Source organism: Polistes canadensis, unplaced genomic scaffold (genome assembly GCF_001313835.1).
Source record: "Polistes canadensis isolate GaletaPanama2010 unplaced genomic scaffold, ASM131383v1 scaffold_182, whole genome shotgun sequence".
In the NCBI taxonomy this organism is placed as follows: domain Eukaryota; kingdom Metazoa; phylum Arthropoda; class Insecta; order Hymenoptera; family Vespidae; genus Polistes; species Polistes canadensis.
In genome coordinates this window covers 162,196-180,003 of record NW_014569729.1, presented here as the reverse complement: position 1 = coordinate 180,003, position 17,808 = coordinate 162,196, and the positions used below count along the sequence as shown (strand labels likewise).

Genomic DNA, 17,808 nt, shown 5'->3' with positions numbered 1-17,808 from the left:
AATGCCGTTGATGTTAAAAAATCGGTTGTTTGAAAATGATGTAAATGATAAATAAAAATTGATCGAACGTCGACAAAATTGCGATGATCGCTATTGAAATAGAAAATTGTTTTTTTTTTTTTATTAATAATTTATTATATTTATATAATATAACACAAGTCTATTAATGAATTATTTTCTTAATTCGTAAAAATTGTGTTATAATTTAGTTTCAAAATTTTATCCATGTGATTTGATTTATATTCATAGTAGTAATAGTAGTAGTAGTAGTTTGTAGTAGTTGTAGTTGTAGTGGTAAATATTTTTGCGCGTTCGTAACTATCTTATATAAGATTAACAAGGACAGAGGCGTTGCAATATACTTCTACTTAACTTATAAACACATCAGGCTCGTATTCGTACTCGTTCTTTTTAAAATAAGTGAATGCGTGCGCGCGTGAACAGTGTCGTCGTGAGGGGATTGAGAGGGTATATCACTCCTTCCTTCTTTGAGTGTTCAAAGAGGGACATCTAGGTTTTCCATCTTCTTCAGTGACACTCGAGAGCTGATGACAGCTGCGCGTCTCATTTATAGGTTTCTGAAAACCACAAATTTAACGAAAGTTTATTTGTTTTCAATTAATTGTTCTAATACCGCAAAAAATAATTAATGATCCAAGATCATTATGTTTTTTCTTTGATTATAAAAAAAAAAGAAAAAGAGTTTTTTTTTTTTTTATATATATATATTATTTGTTTATAGGTAAGATTTATGCAATGTTCGATGCTAAACAAAATTCGGATTTCTTTTGAATCGAATAATTAATTAATCAGATGAAATTCTATTATCTTCGGTGATTAATTCGGACGATCGTGGAAATGTCGTTTATTAAAATCGTTTGATTACTTAGTGGCGTTGTTTATATTTGAAAAAAAAAAAAATAGATTTTAGCAAAGTTTTTGATCTCTGGTGCAGTATGACAGCATCCGAGGAGACTGAACCATTGATACCAGCAACGAAGGCTTCTACTTCTAGTAGCAATAAGCAACAACAAAGAGTCTCCTATCATTCGGTTTTGTTTGTAAGTATAATTTAAAAAAATAAAAAACATTCTTGTTAATTATTGATAAAAAAAGAAAAGACAAAAAAAAAATTAACTAAAGAAAAAAGAGAAATAAATAAATAAATAAATATTGTAATTAAATTATTTTCATTGTGCAGTTAATTAAATTGTTTCCATCGATCGAAGAAACAATGTATCTTAACGTACATGATATATACATAAATATATTTTTATCTAGAAGAAGGATTAACTGTACTAGCATATCGTTTTTCTAATTCTTATACTGATTCCTGTCTGGGTTTGTTTTCTTCGGTTGTTTGCTATGAAGATATTACTTACTATTTACCTTTTCAATGTATCATTTCACGCATTATCTCGATTTAATTAGAATTATACTATCTTTTTATAAATTAGAACTTTGTACGAGCGTGTATATATTTCCAAGTATATCCATAAACTAGTTAATTCAATTTCACAATGTAATTCTATACGGTAACTACTGTATGCGTAAGGTTTCTCCACTTTTATTGATTACCATCGATCACATAGCATATATCACAATTCTAATTCATTTTTGAAATACCTTTATTTTTATTTTAAAACAAATTTTATTATTATTCTAATTATACACGGGATACTTAAAAATAATTAAACACGTATTTTCGTTATTAATGATTATCGTTTACAAATTTGTTGCGCATTGTATCATGAAAATTTAGACAGTATTTTCGTTTCAAGATAATATGAAAATAATTGAACGATATTATCGCTCGTTTAAATTCTTTGAAGTCATTAATAATTGTCGAAGTTATTGTGATAAATATTGAGCAAATCGTTTGATTTCGAGGGTAAATCTTACTCGTTGACCTATAGATATTTACACGATCTCATTTAATTTTTTTTTTTATCTTCAGATATATAAGATTTTAAATAAATCTTTAATTAAACAAATATATAATAAAACATTTTTACATGCTCGTTTTATACTTGATTTTGATAATCTTTGTAACCCTTCGAAGATACGAATTCATTTAATCATACAATGTTATCTTTTATGTGTTAATAATGATTGGCCATTTTTATCATTAAGCTAACACCATTATTTATGATATTCCCTTAATTTATAGTCATTATCGCGTAGACAAAATTTATGAATAGTTATCTTTGAAACAGCCTTTATATTCCATATAAAAATTACCAAAAGAATTATGCAATTATTTTTTGTAGAAAAGGTCGATTTTGTTTCACCGTTGTAGATTGGAATTTTTCAAGACGCATTACGTTCTGCATGGGTTTTCACGTAACAGACTAGTTTAATTACATAAATGGGAGTTATGTGTGCATATTAACACATCTATCGCAATATTAATGGCAAGATTTTTATTATATATTTATATTCTTGTTTTTTTTTTTTTTTTTTTTAATAAAAATAATATTCGAACAAATAAACTATTTATCGTTATACTAACAGTGATCGATTATATTTTAAAAAATATCTCATAAATTTTAGCATGATCTTTATTTCTATGCATATCATATCTTTCTCTCTCGTAATAATGTCTTTGAACAATCAAGTATATAAGAAATATAAGTATACATGTAACACACATCGAATGATTTATGGAATTGATTAACGAATCAAGAAACACGTTTCAACGTATTAATATATTCTTCGATAAATAGTCGAATTATTACATTCAATTTTATACTCAAACAAAATGAACATAATTATTTATACGCAGTTTGTTGTACGTTCTAAAAGACATTTCATATAATTCATTTCAAATAATTGTTCATATGTAAATATTGTTTTTTTATAGGATAAAAATGGACAACTCACGCCGGATAATGAATGTCCAGAAACGACGATTATACGCATGGAACCTATTTTTCATTCATCGTTAAAAACATCACAAGTATATAATACTCCTAACGATAAGATTACATACACGTGGAGTGACGTAAATGTTTACGTTACCACAAAAAAGGATAAAATATGGGACAGTGCACTTTTTAAAAGTAAAAAGCCTGTTGAACAAAAACACATACTTAAAGATGGTACAAATTCAAAATATAATATTATCTATATTAAATTCAATTGATTTATATATTGTTTTATAATCCTTTCGTTACTAGCGATGCATATATTAAATTGTCCCATAAGTTTATAGATAGTGTGGCGCGTAAAGAACTTATGGGACAACCTAATATATGCATCGCTAGTAACGAAAGGATTAACATGAGTTAAAATTTATACGTACATTTAAAATAACAATCTAATCTAATCGTTCTTTAATTTATTATTTGCAATTATGCATAAATATATAGTATCTGGAGTGGCCTATCCTGGTGAACTGCTAGTAATCATGGGGTCATCGGGTGCAGGAAAAACAACCTTGTTAAATGCGTTAACATTTCGATCCGGTCCAGGTGTCACAGTTTCAGGATTAATGGCAGCCAATGGTAAAAAAGTATCATCCCAAATTTTAACGTCAAGGACAGCTTATGTACAACAGGACGATCTTTTTATCGGTACATTGACTGTTAAAGAACATTTGCTATTTCAAGCGATGGTTCGAATGGATAAACATATATCCTTTGAACAAAGGAAGAAACGAGTGAACGAGGTTATTAACGAGGTAATTAATCAGGGAAACAACTTTTTTTTTTTATGCTAATAAAGTGTACGTAGATTTGCGTGATAATCAAACGTATAAATTATTAGATCGTTATCTATATTACTTAATGAAATATTTTCTATTGCTACTGCAGCTTGCTCTAACAAAGTGTAGAAATACGATCATTGGCGTACCAGGTCGTATAAAAGGGCTTTCAGGTGGTGAAATGAAAAGATTATCTTTTGCATCGGAAGTTCTCACAGATCCACCTTTGATGTTTTGCGACGAACCAACTTCCGGGCTAGATTCTTTTATGGCCCATCAAGTTATATCTGTTTTAAAAACGTTGACGAGTAAATTTAATATTCTCTCAATTGTACCCTCATTTGACAAATAAAGAACAATTAATATTTATACAATATTTTTTCTAGCACGTGGAAAAACTATTATCACGACGTTACATCAACCATCCTCGGAATTGTTTACCCTATTCGATAGAATTCTCTTAATGGCTGAAGGAAGAGTCGCTTTCATGGGTACAACTACGCAAGTTTGTGATTTTTTCAAAACGTAAGTTCAATTATTTATCATATTGATCAATTTTCGAACGTAATTACAACGTCTACAACGAATTATGTTACAGATTGGGAGCTGCCTGTCCTAGCAATTACAATCCAGCTGATTATTTCATTCAAGTACTTGCTGTAGTACCCGGTAGAGAAGATTCATGTAAACATTCGATTAACACAGTTTGCGATACGTTTCAAAAAAGCGACTATGGAATAAAAATAGCATTAGAAGCTGAAACGGTGAACGGGGAATTCGAACATTCCTTAAAAGAGGAATTATATTCGAATAATACTAAATCACCCTACAAGGCTTCCTGGTGTGAACAATTTCGTGCTGTATTGTGGAGATCTTGGATAGCAGTGATCAAAGAACCAATTCTCATCAAAGTCCGCCTTTTGCAGACTATTGTACGGTTATTTATCAACATTATTTATGTGAATGATAATAGTAATCATAAGAATTAAAAAAGAAAATAAATTTATTTGTTTTATGTTTAGCTAGTTTCTTTGTTAATCGGCGTCATTTATTTTCATCAACGTTTGGATCAAGACGGTGTAATGAATATCAATGGTGCACTTTTTATATTTCTGACCAACATGACTTTCCAAAACGTTTTTGCTGTGATTAGCGTAAGGAGATTTAATTTTTATATATTCGTAAAGTTAAAAATTATTTACTTAGTATCGGTTTTATATTTTTTATATTATATCGATGACCTCTACATTGATAGCATAAGATACCGAATAACGTTATGTCGTATATCAAAGAGAAGATTGCATGAGCGACCGTGAACGAAACTTTGTTGCAATGATAGAGGAGTTAATATTTATTTCTTTTTTTTTTCTATTTTTTATTCTCTTTCATAATAATAATTTTCTTTGCAGGTATTTTGTGCGGAATTGCCGATATTTTTAAGAGAACATCGGAATGGGATGTACCGCACGGACATTTATTTCATTTGCAAAACTTTAGCAGAAACACCGATTTTCATAGCTGTTCCTTTGATATTTACTATAATCGTTTACCCGATGATTGGTTTATATCCCAGCGTGGATCATTTTTTTATAACCGTAGCCATCGTCACTCTCGTAGCAAACGTTTCTACTTCATTCGGTAAGTGTGAACATTAAATGAACGTTTCAATAATTAAATAAATAAGAGAGTGTATAGTTGAATTTCTATTGCAACCTTGCATATCGTCGACTAATTCAATCCGTTAAGAGAAATAAGATAAAAATATTGAAACGTAAGTAGAGTATCACCTTGTGTTTCGATCATTTCCATAGTCGTAATATATATTTTAAATCCTTGTGACTAACTATAGTATGTTTGAGAAACATGATCATATATTTATTTAAGTTTGAATCATTTACAACGTAATAATTGTTTATACAAACATAATGAAAAATATTATTACGCGTATCGTGCATATTATTTTATGCACTATTATATATTTTTATGCATTTTTAATATAAATAATAATTTAAATTATAATTAATATTTTTAGGATACCTCATTTCGTGTATTAGCACCAATGTTTCTATGGCACTATCGATAGGACCTCCGGTGATAATACCTTTTCTATTGTTTGGTGGATTTTTCTTAAATGCAGGGTAAATAAATCATATAAATAAAACATGAAATAAATATTCATCAAATGAAATATATCAATTGGAATTATTTTGAATTATTGCATTATAATATTCGTCTTGTTTTTTTTTTATTCGCTTGAAAAAATATAAAGAAAAAAAAAAGATAGGACGAATAAATGTTACGATTCCTCGGTATTTATATTTATGTATTGTAATATATTTTGTTAGATCCGTGCCATCATATTTTGAATGGTTCTCATATTTGTCATGGTTTCGATATGGAAACGAGGCTCTTCTTATTAATCAATGGGCAGATGTAGATACAATAGAATGTACCAGGAGTAATTCAACCTGTCCAAAGAGTGGACGTATGGTTCTTCAGATTTTTAATTTCAAACAGGTGTGAATACAATTTATCAACAATATACCGTAATCGGTTTTTAACAAAAAGCTAGATATTTTTTTTTTATAATCAATATATGTTGACCCAATCAATCCCAGTTTAATCAGGTTAAATGAACAAAACGTTTTTGTTAGATAATAGTAAAATAATAAAATAATTTTTATGAAGAAAAATTGTGTAACGAATTTTAATTGCGTAATTAAAAACCGATCACGGTAAGTTTAGCTTTAAGAGTTCTATCGATTAGAAATGCATTTAAAAGATTGTTAATAATAATTCTGTTTTAGGAAAACTTTTGGATGGATATCATTTGTCTATTCTGTCTTATCATAGCGTTTCGTTTTCTAGCGTTTCTCGCATTATTATCGAAGACAAGACGTCCTAGATAAAAGAATATTATAAATAATAGTAATGAAAAAAGAAAAAAAAAAAGAATAACTTTTTATCACTGCCTCAATCTACCACAATTGATTAATTAGATCATATTCTTTATATTATATTTTGGACGTTTTAAGTTATAATAAACAAAAAAAATAAAATAAAAATCTCTCAACAACAAAAAATCCCTTGAATACTTTCTTCGATATTGTCTTTATATGTACTTTATGTAAAAAAAAAAATAAAAATAAAAATACAATGTAATTTTTATATATAATACAATCGTTTGTAACATAAATTGAATTATAAAAAATATTGACAGATATATTAGAAATATATTATAAGGAATGAGTTAGATGTTTTTTCAATGCTTATCAAAATAATCATTTTTATCGATTCTGACATATAATCACCGCAAGGTATGGGCGTGCGTGATGCATTGATCTATGTGTTATTAAAAAAAGGTATACGCGATCCGCAACAATCCACCGTAATTTCCCGTACAGACGTCCACTATCCTTTGATATGTTACAGTATCGTTGCAAACCGGTTACAATATACACCGTGTGACCACAATAAAAAAAAAGCCAATAAAAAAAAAGGAAGAACTTCTGTTCTTCTTTTTTTCTTTTTTCTTTTTTTTAAGACAGTTGTACTTAATTCATCTAAAACGAAATTAACGTTATTCGAGATCGCTATTTTTCATTGACTTTTCAACATCATTGCGAATGATCCTTTTTTATTATTTCAATATCTTGAAACGAATATTGAAATTAGAAAACAAGAAATCTACGATTATTACCATTAATGAGAGATAAACGATGAAAAAGAAAATGATTGGTAATTTAAATAAGTTATTGAATTACAATATATAATCTATCCCAAATACTTATACACTTACGTGGCATACAGTAAGTGTAAGGTTTCGGTTTTCAATTACCATAATCTGAGTCTCAGACGTCTTACACTTTACGAAGGGATATATAGTTGTCTTTTTTTTCTTTTTTTCTTTTTTCTTTTTTTTAATCGAAGTGAAAGTCTATTGTTTCTTCTATGGTCTTACATATTTATATTTATGAGCCAAGTAAAAAAAAGGAGGAGGAAAAGAAGAAGAAGAAATGAAGAAAAAAAGAAAAAAAGAATAATGTTTAAATTTTATCGAGAAAGTTCTTACATGAGATAATTTTATATGTGAGATATATAAAACGGGAGAAAAAAAAAGAATGTGTGTAAATAAAAAGAATACAATTACTTTTGGTTTTATCAAAGTCGTATCAAATTCATAAGACTATCCGCAAATATGATCGAGGGGTTAGCGAAGCATTTCAAGACTCTGGTGTAGTCAGTTCAGTACTCCACACTGTGCTGACACGTTACTTTCCTCTCTGATAGCTCTTGAATTTTTCTAAGGTTTCAAAAGAACAAAAAATACAAGAAAGTTTAGAGTACATATTACGATAATTGTAATTAAAAAAAAAAAAAGAAAAAAATATAATGTTTTTGGACAGATTCTTCGATTAATAATAATTTAAATTTGTGCGCGTTTGTGCGTGGGTGAGATAATTTTGTTACATGCATGACGACAATGTTGTTTAAATGTTTGAGTTTAATTATCATCATATAAATATCCTGACACAAAATTAATATTGTACAGATATAAAAAGAATCTAAAAATTATATTCGAAAATATTGAATAATTTTGAGAAGTGTACAAAAATATTGAAGAATTATTTGAAATTTGTGGTAATCATGAATGATCAATTGATAAAAAAATCAACGAATAGTAAAGATTCATCTAGGGCTACACTTTTTTGGCGTGAACTTTCTGTTTATGTAATGGATCGTGATCGAAAAAGTATATGTAAACAACTAATAAATAATGGTAAAAATATATATATTTTTTTTCAAATATATATATTCTCTAAACTATAGTTTTTATGACGTTGAAATTTTGTTTTTAGTTCGAGGAGTGATCAAGCCTGGAAATTTAACAGCGATATTAGGAAGCAGGTAAAATATATTCCAATAGCTTTAAAATGTCGAACAATTGATGTTTGCGAAATAATGAGTTCAGTAAAAGTGAAAGTGCTCGAATTTTCAAATGTTCCATATTCTAATTCCAAAATGAAAATGTTAAATGATCAATTAAGCTATTTAAGCTGATAAATAAATATGAAAGAGTTTTTCAAAAGTTACAAAAGAATATATAAAACTTTCGGTTCATCCTAATATTAATCAATGATATTTGTAATTGTGGAAAAAATAATGAAAGAGATATTAGTAATATTTTTTTAAATATTTTTTTTTTCTATTTAGCGGATCCGGTAAAACATCATTAATGACGGCATTGGCACTTCGTACAGGACGTAAGTATAATAAAAATTTGTATATGAAATTCTGAATATTTTAAAGAAATATCTTGAAAGATCAAGCGCGTAACGGAGACAATTTTTATTTTTTCCAGCTGGTATCGTGGTGCACGGTGATATTCGTGTGAACGGTGTTCCAGTTGGATCATCTTATATGAAACACCACAGTGGGTTTATGCATCAGGAAGATATATTTATTGGAACTATGACCGTTTTGGAACATCTCTGGTTTATGGTTCATATATATTTAATTAATAAAGTATAAATAAAAAAAAAGATTTTTAGCGTTAAAAAAGAAAAAAACATCGAAGAATTCGTATCATATTTCTTAATATATTTTTTAAATATTTTCTTTTTTATTTTTTTTTTTAAAGGCTCGAATGAAATTGGACAGAAGAACACGAAGTCGCGATATTCGTGGAAAAATAGATCATTTGTTGCGCGACGTCGGTTTGACCTGCAGTAGTAATATTCGCATTGGCGACAAAGACGATAAAAAAATTTTATCAGGTGGAGAAAAGAAGAGGCTAGCTTTTGCAACGGAAGTACGGTATATCTTTCTTTATCTCTTACATTAGTTTATCAAATATTCTAGCATCTAATTTTCGAAATTTGTACGCCGATTGTATGTTAATTCATTTTGTATTTTTTTTGTTTTGTTTTAGTTACTCACAGATCCAAAGATATTATTTTTAGACGAACCAACGACAGGTCAAGACGCTAATTCTGCTAGCGTTTTAATATCAGAATTAAGAAAATTCGCAGCGAGAGGTCGGACAGTTTTATGTACCATACATCAACCGAGTTCAGCGATCTTTGATTGTTTTCATCGAATTATACTGGTTGCTGATGGAAGAATCGCGTTTGCTGGTACCAGTGAACAAGCTATCCGTTTTTTTGCAAGGTATTTTTTTTTATATGAATAAATTTTTATGCTCAAATTATTAATATTTGATTGATTCTGTTTGATTGTTCATAGTCAAGGTTACGAGTGTCCTGAAGTTTACAATCCTGCTGATTTTCTTGTGGCAACTCTTGCATTAGCTCCTGGAGATGAGGACAATAGCAAAAGAACAGCACAAAGAATTTGTGATGCTTTTCTAACAAGTGAGGCATGCGAAGAAATGGATGTTAACATACAATTGGAATTGCATATAGCTAAAACCTATGATGTGAGAAACTTTACATAATATATTTCTTTCATTGTAATTTTCAGTTGCAACATCTCATTCATCTTGTTTTTTCTTTATTTTTTACAGTTGAGAAATGACGTTATACGCCCAAACGATTTGTAAGTATTTATTCTCATTGAGAAATGTATTATTCACGGTTGATATTTTCAATTAGTATGATTTATATTAAAATTTTATTTCAAGCAAACAATTGCAATGTTGGTTGAAACTATTTTGGATGGTTCATCGTGGTTTCATGCAAGTTATTAGAGATCCATCATTACAGCTGATTAGAATGTTACAGAAATTGGTAAATCAACAAATTATTTTATATCGATAGTAAATATTAAAATAATTTGCATATTATTGTTTGATATGTAGTGTGTTGCAACGATGGCTGGGCTTTGTTTTGTGGGTGCAGTAAATCTGGATCAACTTGGAATACAAGCAACACAGGGTGTTATTTTTATAATAGTTTCTGAAAATGCATTTTTTCCAATGTACTCGACCCTATCTTTGATACCGCAAGAACTACCATTGTTTCTTAGAGAATATCGTGCTGGAATGTATTCTGTTCATCTTTATTACTTAGCTCGAATATTATCTTTGGTAAATTAAATTCTCTATACAATCGATAAGTGTAAATTTATTAATATGAAAGATAAATTAAATATTCGATTCAGATACCTGGGCTAATACTGGAACCTATATTATTTATAACAATAGTTTACTGGCTTTCTGGATTGCGTGCAACAACGGATGCTGTGATTTTATCTATGATGGTTATTATGTTCACAATGAATGTGTCAACTGCTTGTGGTATGTTATTACATTAATTCAACATACATATTACATGTAATGTATTAACCTGGCAATGTAAAAAAATACATTGTTTAGGGTGTTTCTTTTCTGCGGCATTTGATTCTGTACCATTAGCGATGGCATATTTGGTGCCATTTGATTACATTCTCATGATCAGTATGGGTCCTTTTATTAAATTAAGGTAATAACAGTTTCTACAAGATAGAAATTAATTCAACTGAATATAATCTCTATAATAATTAACATTTTAATGAAACATTCAATTAAAGTACATTGCCAATTTATCTGCATTGGGTAAGATACATTTCATGGCTGTTGCATTCAACGGAAGCTCTTTCTATTATTCAATGGAGTGGCGTACACAACATATGTAAGATATAAACCCATACATATATATATTATTTATATAAATCATTTATAAAATCTTATTATATTTAAAAATTATTAAACACCATTTATTTTTAGCGTGCGAAATTGTTAATGAAGATTTGCCTTGCATGACCGAAGGATCAGAAGTATTAGAATATTATGATTTTGATGAAAACAATTTTTGGATGAATATAATATTGATGACTATAATTTATATAGTATTTCATATCTTTGGTTATGCACTCCTTCTAAGAAGATGCAGATCGAATTGATTTAATTACGTGTACATAAACATATTATTGCCAATCTTGTAAAGATATTAAATATCGAAGCGAAAGGTAATCTACATTTATAATGTTTATAATGTTTATACTATCAATTACAAATAGTAACATAGCCCTAATCTGCACAAATCGTTTTATACGGCTAATAAAGAAAAAAAATACTAAAAACCGAGATTAATAATACGAAAAATGAATAAATACACCGAAGAAAAAGAAAAACCGTCTTTCCTTAATCTCGATTAACTACAACATAAAAAAAAATGAAATATTAATAATAAATAAAAAAAAAAACAAAAAGATTTGAATCACTTCCGAATTGTATTATTCGATCATACCAAAGAATACAGAAGTACATAGAAGCTCACAAGTCCTCTTTTTTATCTATCCAGTTTCATTTTTGTTATTACGGGGACCAACAGTAGCCGATAGTAGGTACTTACCGTGATGACGGTATATTACTATCAAAGAAAACATCTTAGAGATACATCGATGATTATATCTTCCGTATTTTTTAATATTTCGTTTTAAAAACACTCACGTATAAAAATCTTGTGTGTAGCTATCGTYTGAAATATAATAGGAAGGTGTAAAATACTTTTCAATTACCTGGATTAAAATAGATGATGCAGTATGCTGGAACAGCTGACACATTCCAATATGGCGTTTCCTCTGCCTTTCCCCTGCGATGCAACTGTGTTGCTTCTGCGACGCCTCTACTGCGCATCAGCTGTGCAATAGTATGCGCGATAGTCCACTCGCATAGCCTCGTAGCTCTGATGACCTTGATAATTTTGCATTTTTTCCATCTATTCTAGAAAAATATCGAATAGTTAAAAATAGTATATAGGAACATAACAATTGTCGAAATGTATACTTTATTAACCCATTAACCTTATAGCATAAATCACATCAAAATTATATTATATTAAAAGTATGTTAATAAGTATGCAATTTTTAAACCAGTACATACACACATAGTATGTGTTTAAAAAATCTAAAATATAAAAAGAGTGCATTAGAATATAAGAATAATTGTTAATTAATCGATAGAAATGTCTATTGCTGTTTAAAAGCTAGGAATATATAATGTATGTACCTTCTCCTTCGAAATTCACCGTTGAAATCAGACGTTGTCCTCTATCAAATTACTTTTATTCAATGTTGTTTATATGACTTTCCTAACGTTGCGCATGTGTATAATATCAATAATCCACCTAATAAATAAAAACTATTTTACCGACCGAGTTTATAAATCTGTATACCGACCGAGTATAAACTGTCTTACCGACAGAGTTACATAGTTTACCGACTGTCGGTACAACAGTTTTAGTAACGCAGACGATTACAGCATTTGTACGTACTCCCATAAGTTTAGAAAACACGCGTTTGAACTAGGGTGTCGGAGRTGCCCCGGGGCATGCTCTCTAGTTTAGGCTTTTGCACCCTGGTGGTATGTGAGAGAATCGTGAAGTGAGAGAGAGAGAGAGTGGGTGAGTATGTATGTATGTATGTTTGATCTTTTTAAATATTGCTAATATACAGGCATGTAGCATACCTAGGCGTGAATGTTTATTTAATTTGTGATTAGGTAGGGACCGGAGAAGTTGCGTGATTGTAATTTTCACTCAGGAGTGGAAAATTTCTTTTTCGAATATTATACAAAGTAAATGAGATTGGATAAAAATAAATACGGAATTTAAATGAAAAGTGCACCTGTAAATTGGACCACTTATATGTTAGGCTATTGTATTACTTGATTGTATGATTAATATAGTTTTCTTCTTGTTACAGGTGATCATCGTTGGATTAAACAACAAACCTTTTTAAATTTCTTCAGTTTGAGCAGTTTAAGTGGCTGCCTTTTAAAATATATATATAAATGCATTTGTGAAGGCACACACATGTTTATACACTAAAAATTTAAAATAATTATTTAAAATTCTATCACAATAAAAATATAGTTATGTATACTATTATAAAGAATATAACATATACTATCATACACTATCAAAGAATACTGTTTTCTTTGATAGTATTGTACCGTCATCGCGGTAAGTACCTACTATCGCCTACTGGTGGTCTCTGTAGTAACAAAATTTAAACTGGGTAGATAAAAAAGGGGAATTGCGAGCTTCTATGTACTTCTGTATTTTTTGATATAATATTAGAATAAGGCGCGCTTTTCCGTTATTAGTTTTCGCTATGACTGCTACGCGGCGCTTTCGGTTTGCGTTACATTGAAATACCTTTCTTAAACGTAATCGGTACCAGTCCGTATTCGGAGTCGAACGTAACCGGATTGTGGTGTGTGAACGTTTTCTAGAGCAAAGGAGAAGCGAGCGATAGTGCGTCCGCCATGTTCCGTGGTACTGTTATTGGAGATCGTCTTCGCAACGACAGTTTAAGTATTACGATAATACGCGTATTGACGATTCCATCCTTTGCATTATAACCGTCCGCAAATTAAGGATAAAAAAGTATCGTTTAAAACTAATCGCACGCCGGGGCAACGTCCGCGTCATAACGCCGCGTGTATTCCTCCGTCCACATAATTAAGAAAAAAAAGAAAAAAAAAATTGAGTTAGAAAGAGAGAGAAAGAGTGAGAGAGAGAGAGCGTGAGGAAGTGAGAAAGAGAGTGGTGGGGATACTTTCAAGAAGACAGAAAGAGAAATCGCATCGTCCGAGATTCGCGCGTGTCTGATCCGTTCAATGTTTTCCGAGTGAATCCTTCATTTTTTCTATTTTTTAAATCAATTTATTATTTTTCTTCTTTCTCTCGAGGCTATAATATTTGTTTAAAATATCTGACGATTGTGCAAAGATAATAAGAAAGATAATAATCTTTCTCTTGATAACTATCACGATAAAGGAATAGCAGGGATGCGTCGAGATAGAACGAAGGTGTCTCGATACGAGAGAACTTTTTCTCGTGTTCAACATTGGAAAAGGCAACGAATACCGGACTCTTCTAATCTTCGTCCCATTGGAGGACGCCAATGAAAATTACTGAAAAAATCGTTCTCATCCTCCTCGTCATCGTTGTCTATGGGAGCAGCCAAGTTGTAGGTGCTTTTCTATCAACGAGATTAATTTGCTCGAGGTATGCACACTTTACATTTTTTTTTTTTTACATTTTATTTATTTATTTATTTGTTTGTTTGTTTGTTTGTTTGTTTGTTTGTTTGATTGATGTGACAGTCATTTGTATGTTCGTAACATTTATTTCATTCGAATGTATATTATTTGTGGAATCGTACATGGGATATTGAAATAAAATGAATAGTTACGTATTATACTTATGGGGTTAGTGTCAAACCATACGTTTACGATTTTAGATTAAAAAGACACTTTATTACAGGTGGATGCATAGTATTTTTGTTGAAATATTGTTGTAACGAAATTGTTAGACGCATTTCGAAGTTAATTCGATATACAAATACGGAGCATCGATTCTTCGGAGGCGTTGATATTTTTAATTTATCTGTTTTTTGTTCTTTCATATTCTTATTCTATAATTTTTATATATTTTTTGATTCCTTCATTAGTATTCATTTATATTTTTAACCTATAATTTCTGTACATTATATATTTCTCATTATTTTTATTCATTTATATTCCTAACCTATAAACTTTATATATTTTCTATTCATTTGTATTCCTAAATTATTATTTCTATATATTTTTTTATTTATTTATATAAATAGATATATTTATTATATATTAGATAGATAGATTTATTAATTTACATTCTGTTGGCTTAATAAATGGATTTGGTTTTACAAACTAGATTAAATATCACTTTATATAAATTATAGTAATTCTCATACTGCTTTAATGTTAGATTTATAATTAGTTTTCATTTAATTACAAAACTCTTTAAATTCTTATATCATCTAGCCTATAAACTAAATCAAAAGTAGAAGAAAAACATACTAAAAAATAATGTATTTATATATTATTTATATTATATATCTGTATATATGTGTGATCTCTATAAATTTAACAGATATTATATTCTTCATTTGCAAGATTCTTTTTATACTTTTTAAACATTTATATATTTCAATCAATGCTTAAAAATATAATTACTAACCAGCAGGAATTTGTTAAGCCAACTTCAATGTAAATATCATAAAATCACTCAACAAAATTTCGTGCTGATGTTTTTTTTTAAAAGAGGAATTAAATCTAAAACTATTTCAAAGTATATACACATTTTAAATAGAAATCTTTAGGAGAATTGTACTGAACCAACCCCCTTAGCAATAAATACAATATCTCTCTAGAATCTGAAATGGATTTTACATTCGTGTTAGAAGATTTCACAAGTAGATAGAGACGTACTACTATGGGACGAACCATAGAAGTGTTAAAGTAGCCTAACTTATCATTTACTCCGATCTTGTTGTTTGTACGAACGAACTCTTCTCGATCGTCGTCGTGGTTCAAAGGGATAGGAACGAAGTGAGTAAAAAGAACCAAAAACAAAAAAAATGAAAAAGAAGATGAAGAAGAGAAGGGAAAGAGAGTACTAGTAGGAAAGTAAGGGAAAGAGAAAGAAACAGGTTCTTCCAGCACGTTTTAAAGAAAGATAGATATCGTAAACGTCATCGGCTCGCACTTTTCGACGAGCAATTCGTTCGGTTTATGTTGTTCGAAGAAGATACGGGCTCGAAACTGATAAGATTAGTTGGTAGGAGGAATATTGAAGGTATATATATATATATATACAATGTGTACACATGAGGGGGGATGGATAAGGAGGGGAGGAGGGAAAGATACTCTTCAACTAACACGTACAAATATTTGCGCTTCCTCCAAATGTTCGTTTTTATATATGTGAAAGATCCGTCATTTTTCTTTTTTTTTTTGTTCGAAAAATAATTATTCACGATTAATGGTAGATAGATTTTTTTTTTTTAAAACGAATTAATGATTATCAAACTTTCAATCGTAGCTCAAAGAGATAGTTTAACTTCGATAGATGATCTATTCCGATATCTGAAAATAATTAATCTATTGAGAACCACTGATCCTGGGTGAAGTTAAAATCGACGTATATCGTGTAATGGTGTGAGGGTCAGAAAAGTATTCGTGATGTTAGGAAAATTGCATAATTTTTGTATTTAAAAGGGAAAAAAAAAGGTTTATATCTAGTGCGTTTTATTTAATTATAAGTTGATATTATAGATATATATATTGCAGAGTTTCTTGAAATAAGATAAAAGAAAGTTTGATGAGAAAATTGAGGACGAGGATTTTTAAAGATGGACGCTGAGGTCTTCGAAAATGATCGTAATTTATTTTAATGATTGGAAATACTTTCGACGCCTTACCGTATGCATAATTATATGCGCTTATGTGTTTGTATATTCGTGAAAATGTAATGGCTGTTATTTTTTCTGCAGGTTTCGCGAACATTGCATTTATTATCAATATTTTGATCGAACGATAAAACATTCGGGCAAACATGGCGTATCAAAATCCGCGTCACTCCTTTTATTACGTACGTAACTTATATACAATTTTGCGAAATATCTCGATACCGATTATTATTGCCGAGAATGTCGAGTAACGTACTCGAGGTAGAAGTAAATAAGTACTGAAAATAGCAGAGTGGTTTGCCGATTAAACGTTTCCTCTTTCGATAGGTATATCTTTTCTAATGGCGCCTTAACATTTCTTTTTGTTCTTTTGTTATTTCCTATTTATATTTATTATTATTTTGCACGATATGACGAACGAATTATCTTCTTTATTTCGTATGTTTTAATATACTTAATAATAATAATAATAATTATTATTTTATTTTATTCATTATTTAAGTTAGTATCATTTAATTATTATCGGAAATTATATAATTGTATATAGAAAATATTAATTTTTGTAAAAACCGGGTCATTAAATTTGCGACTTATCATATATATATATATAAATATATTTATAAAAAATATCGATAATTTTATCGCAAAGATTAGTTAGATCATTGTTGTGTGTGTTTTTTTTTTTTGTTTAACACGTAAAGAATATCTCATTTCATTTGGAGTATGTAGTTCTCGTGACACGTCAGACAGGAGAGTCCTCGTCTGACAATAAAAGGGATACACCTCCTTCGATATCTCGAACATCGCAAGGCATTTCGAGGTCGAGAAATGTCGCGATCGGTGCTTGCATTGCTGACACTCGA

General features: G+C 29.5%; 3 protein-coding genes across 7 annotated transcripts in view; all 3 read left to right on the top strand.

Moving 5' to 3' along the window:
• Window positions 1-674: 674 nt before the first annotated feature.
• On the top strand, window positions 675-6,658 carry LOC106789424 (protein white-like). Its single transcript, XM_014753604.1, has 11 exons — window positions 675-1,061; window positions 2,864-3,101; window positions 3,372-3,682; window positions 3,816-4,014; window positions 4,093-4,231; window positions 4,305-4,638; window positions 4,729-4,860; window positions 5,116-5,344; window positions 5,739-5,844; window positions 6,052-6,223; window positions 6,514-6,658. Exons 1-11 carry the CDS (start codon window positions 957-959, stop codon window positions 6,613-6,615), a joined length of 2,067 nt encoding a protein of 688 aa, XP_014609090.1. The 5' UTR covers window positions 675-956; the 3' UTR covers window positions 6,616-6,658.
• Window positions 6,659-8,353: 1,695 nt separating this feature from the next.
• On the top strand, window positions 8,354-11,608 carry LOC106789394 (protein scarlet). The gene is made up of 13 exons (XM_014753555.1): window positions 8,354-8,486; window positions 8,566-8,614; window positions 8,921-8,970; window positions 9,069-9,208; window positions 9,348-9,518; window positions 9,639-9,877; window positions 9,953-10,153; window positions 10,347-10,455; window positions 10,527-10,754; window positions 10,829-10,964; window positions 11,043-11,148; window positions 11,237-11,337; window positions 11,433-11,608. Exons 1-13 carry the CDS (start codon window positions 8,354-8,356, stop codon window positions 11,606-11,608), a joined length of 1,839 nt encoding a protein of 612 aa, XP_014609041.1.
• A 2,261-nt stretch (window positions 11,609-13,869) lies between these two features.
• Window positions 13,870-17,808, top strand: part of LOC106789401 (rho GTPase-activating protein 21) — a 34,569-nt gene continuing 30,630 nt past the window's right edge. For all 5 annotated transcript variants that reach the window (XM_014753561.1, XM_014753562.1, XM_014753564.1 and 2 more), the window contains exon 1: window positions 13,870-14,721. The gene's annotated coding sequence lies outside the window, so the exon portion shown is untranslated. The remainder of the gene's footprint in view (window positions 14,722-17,808) is intronic.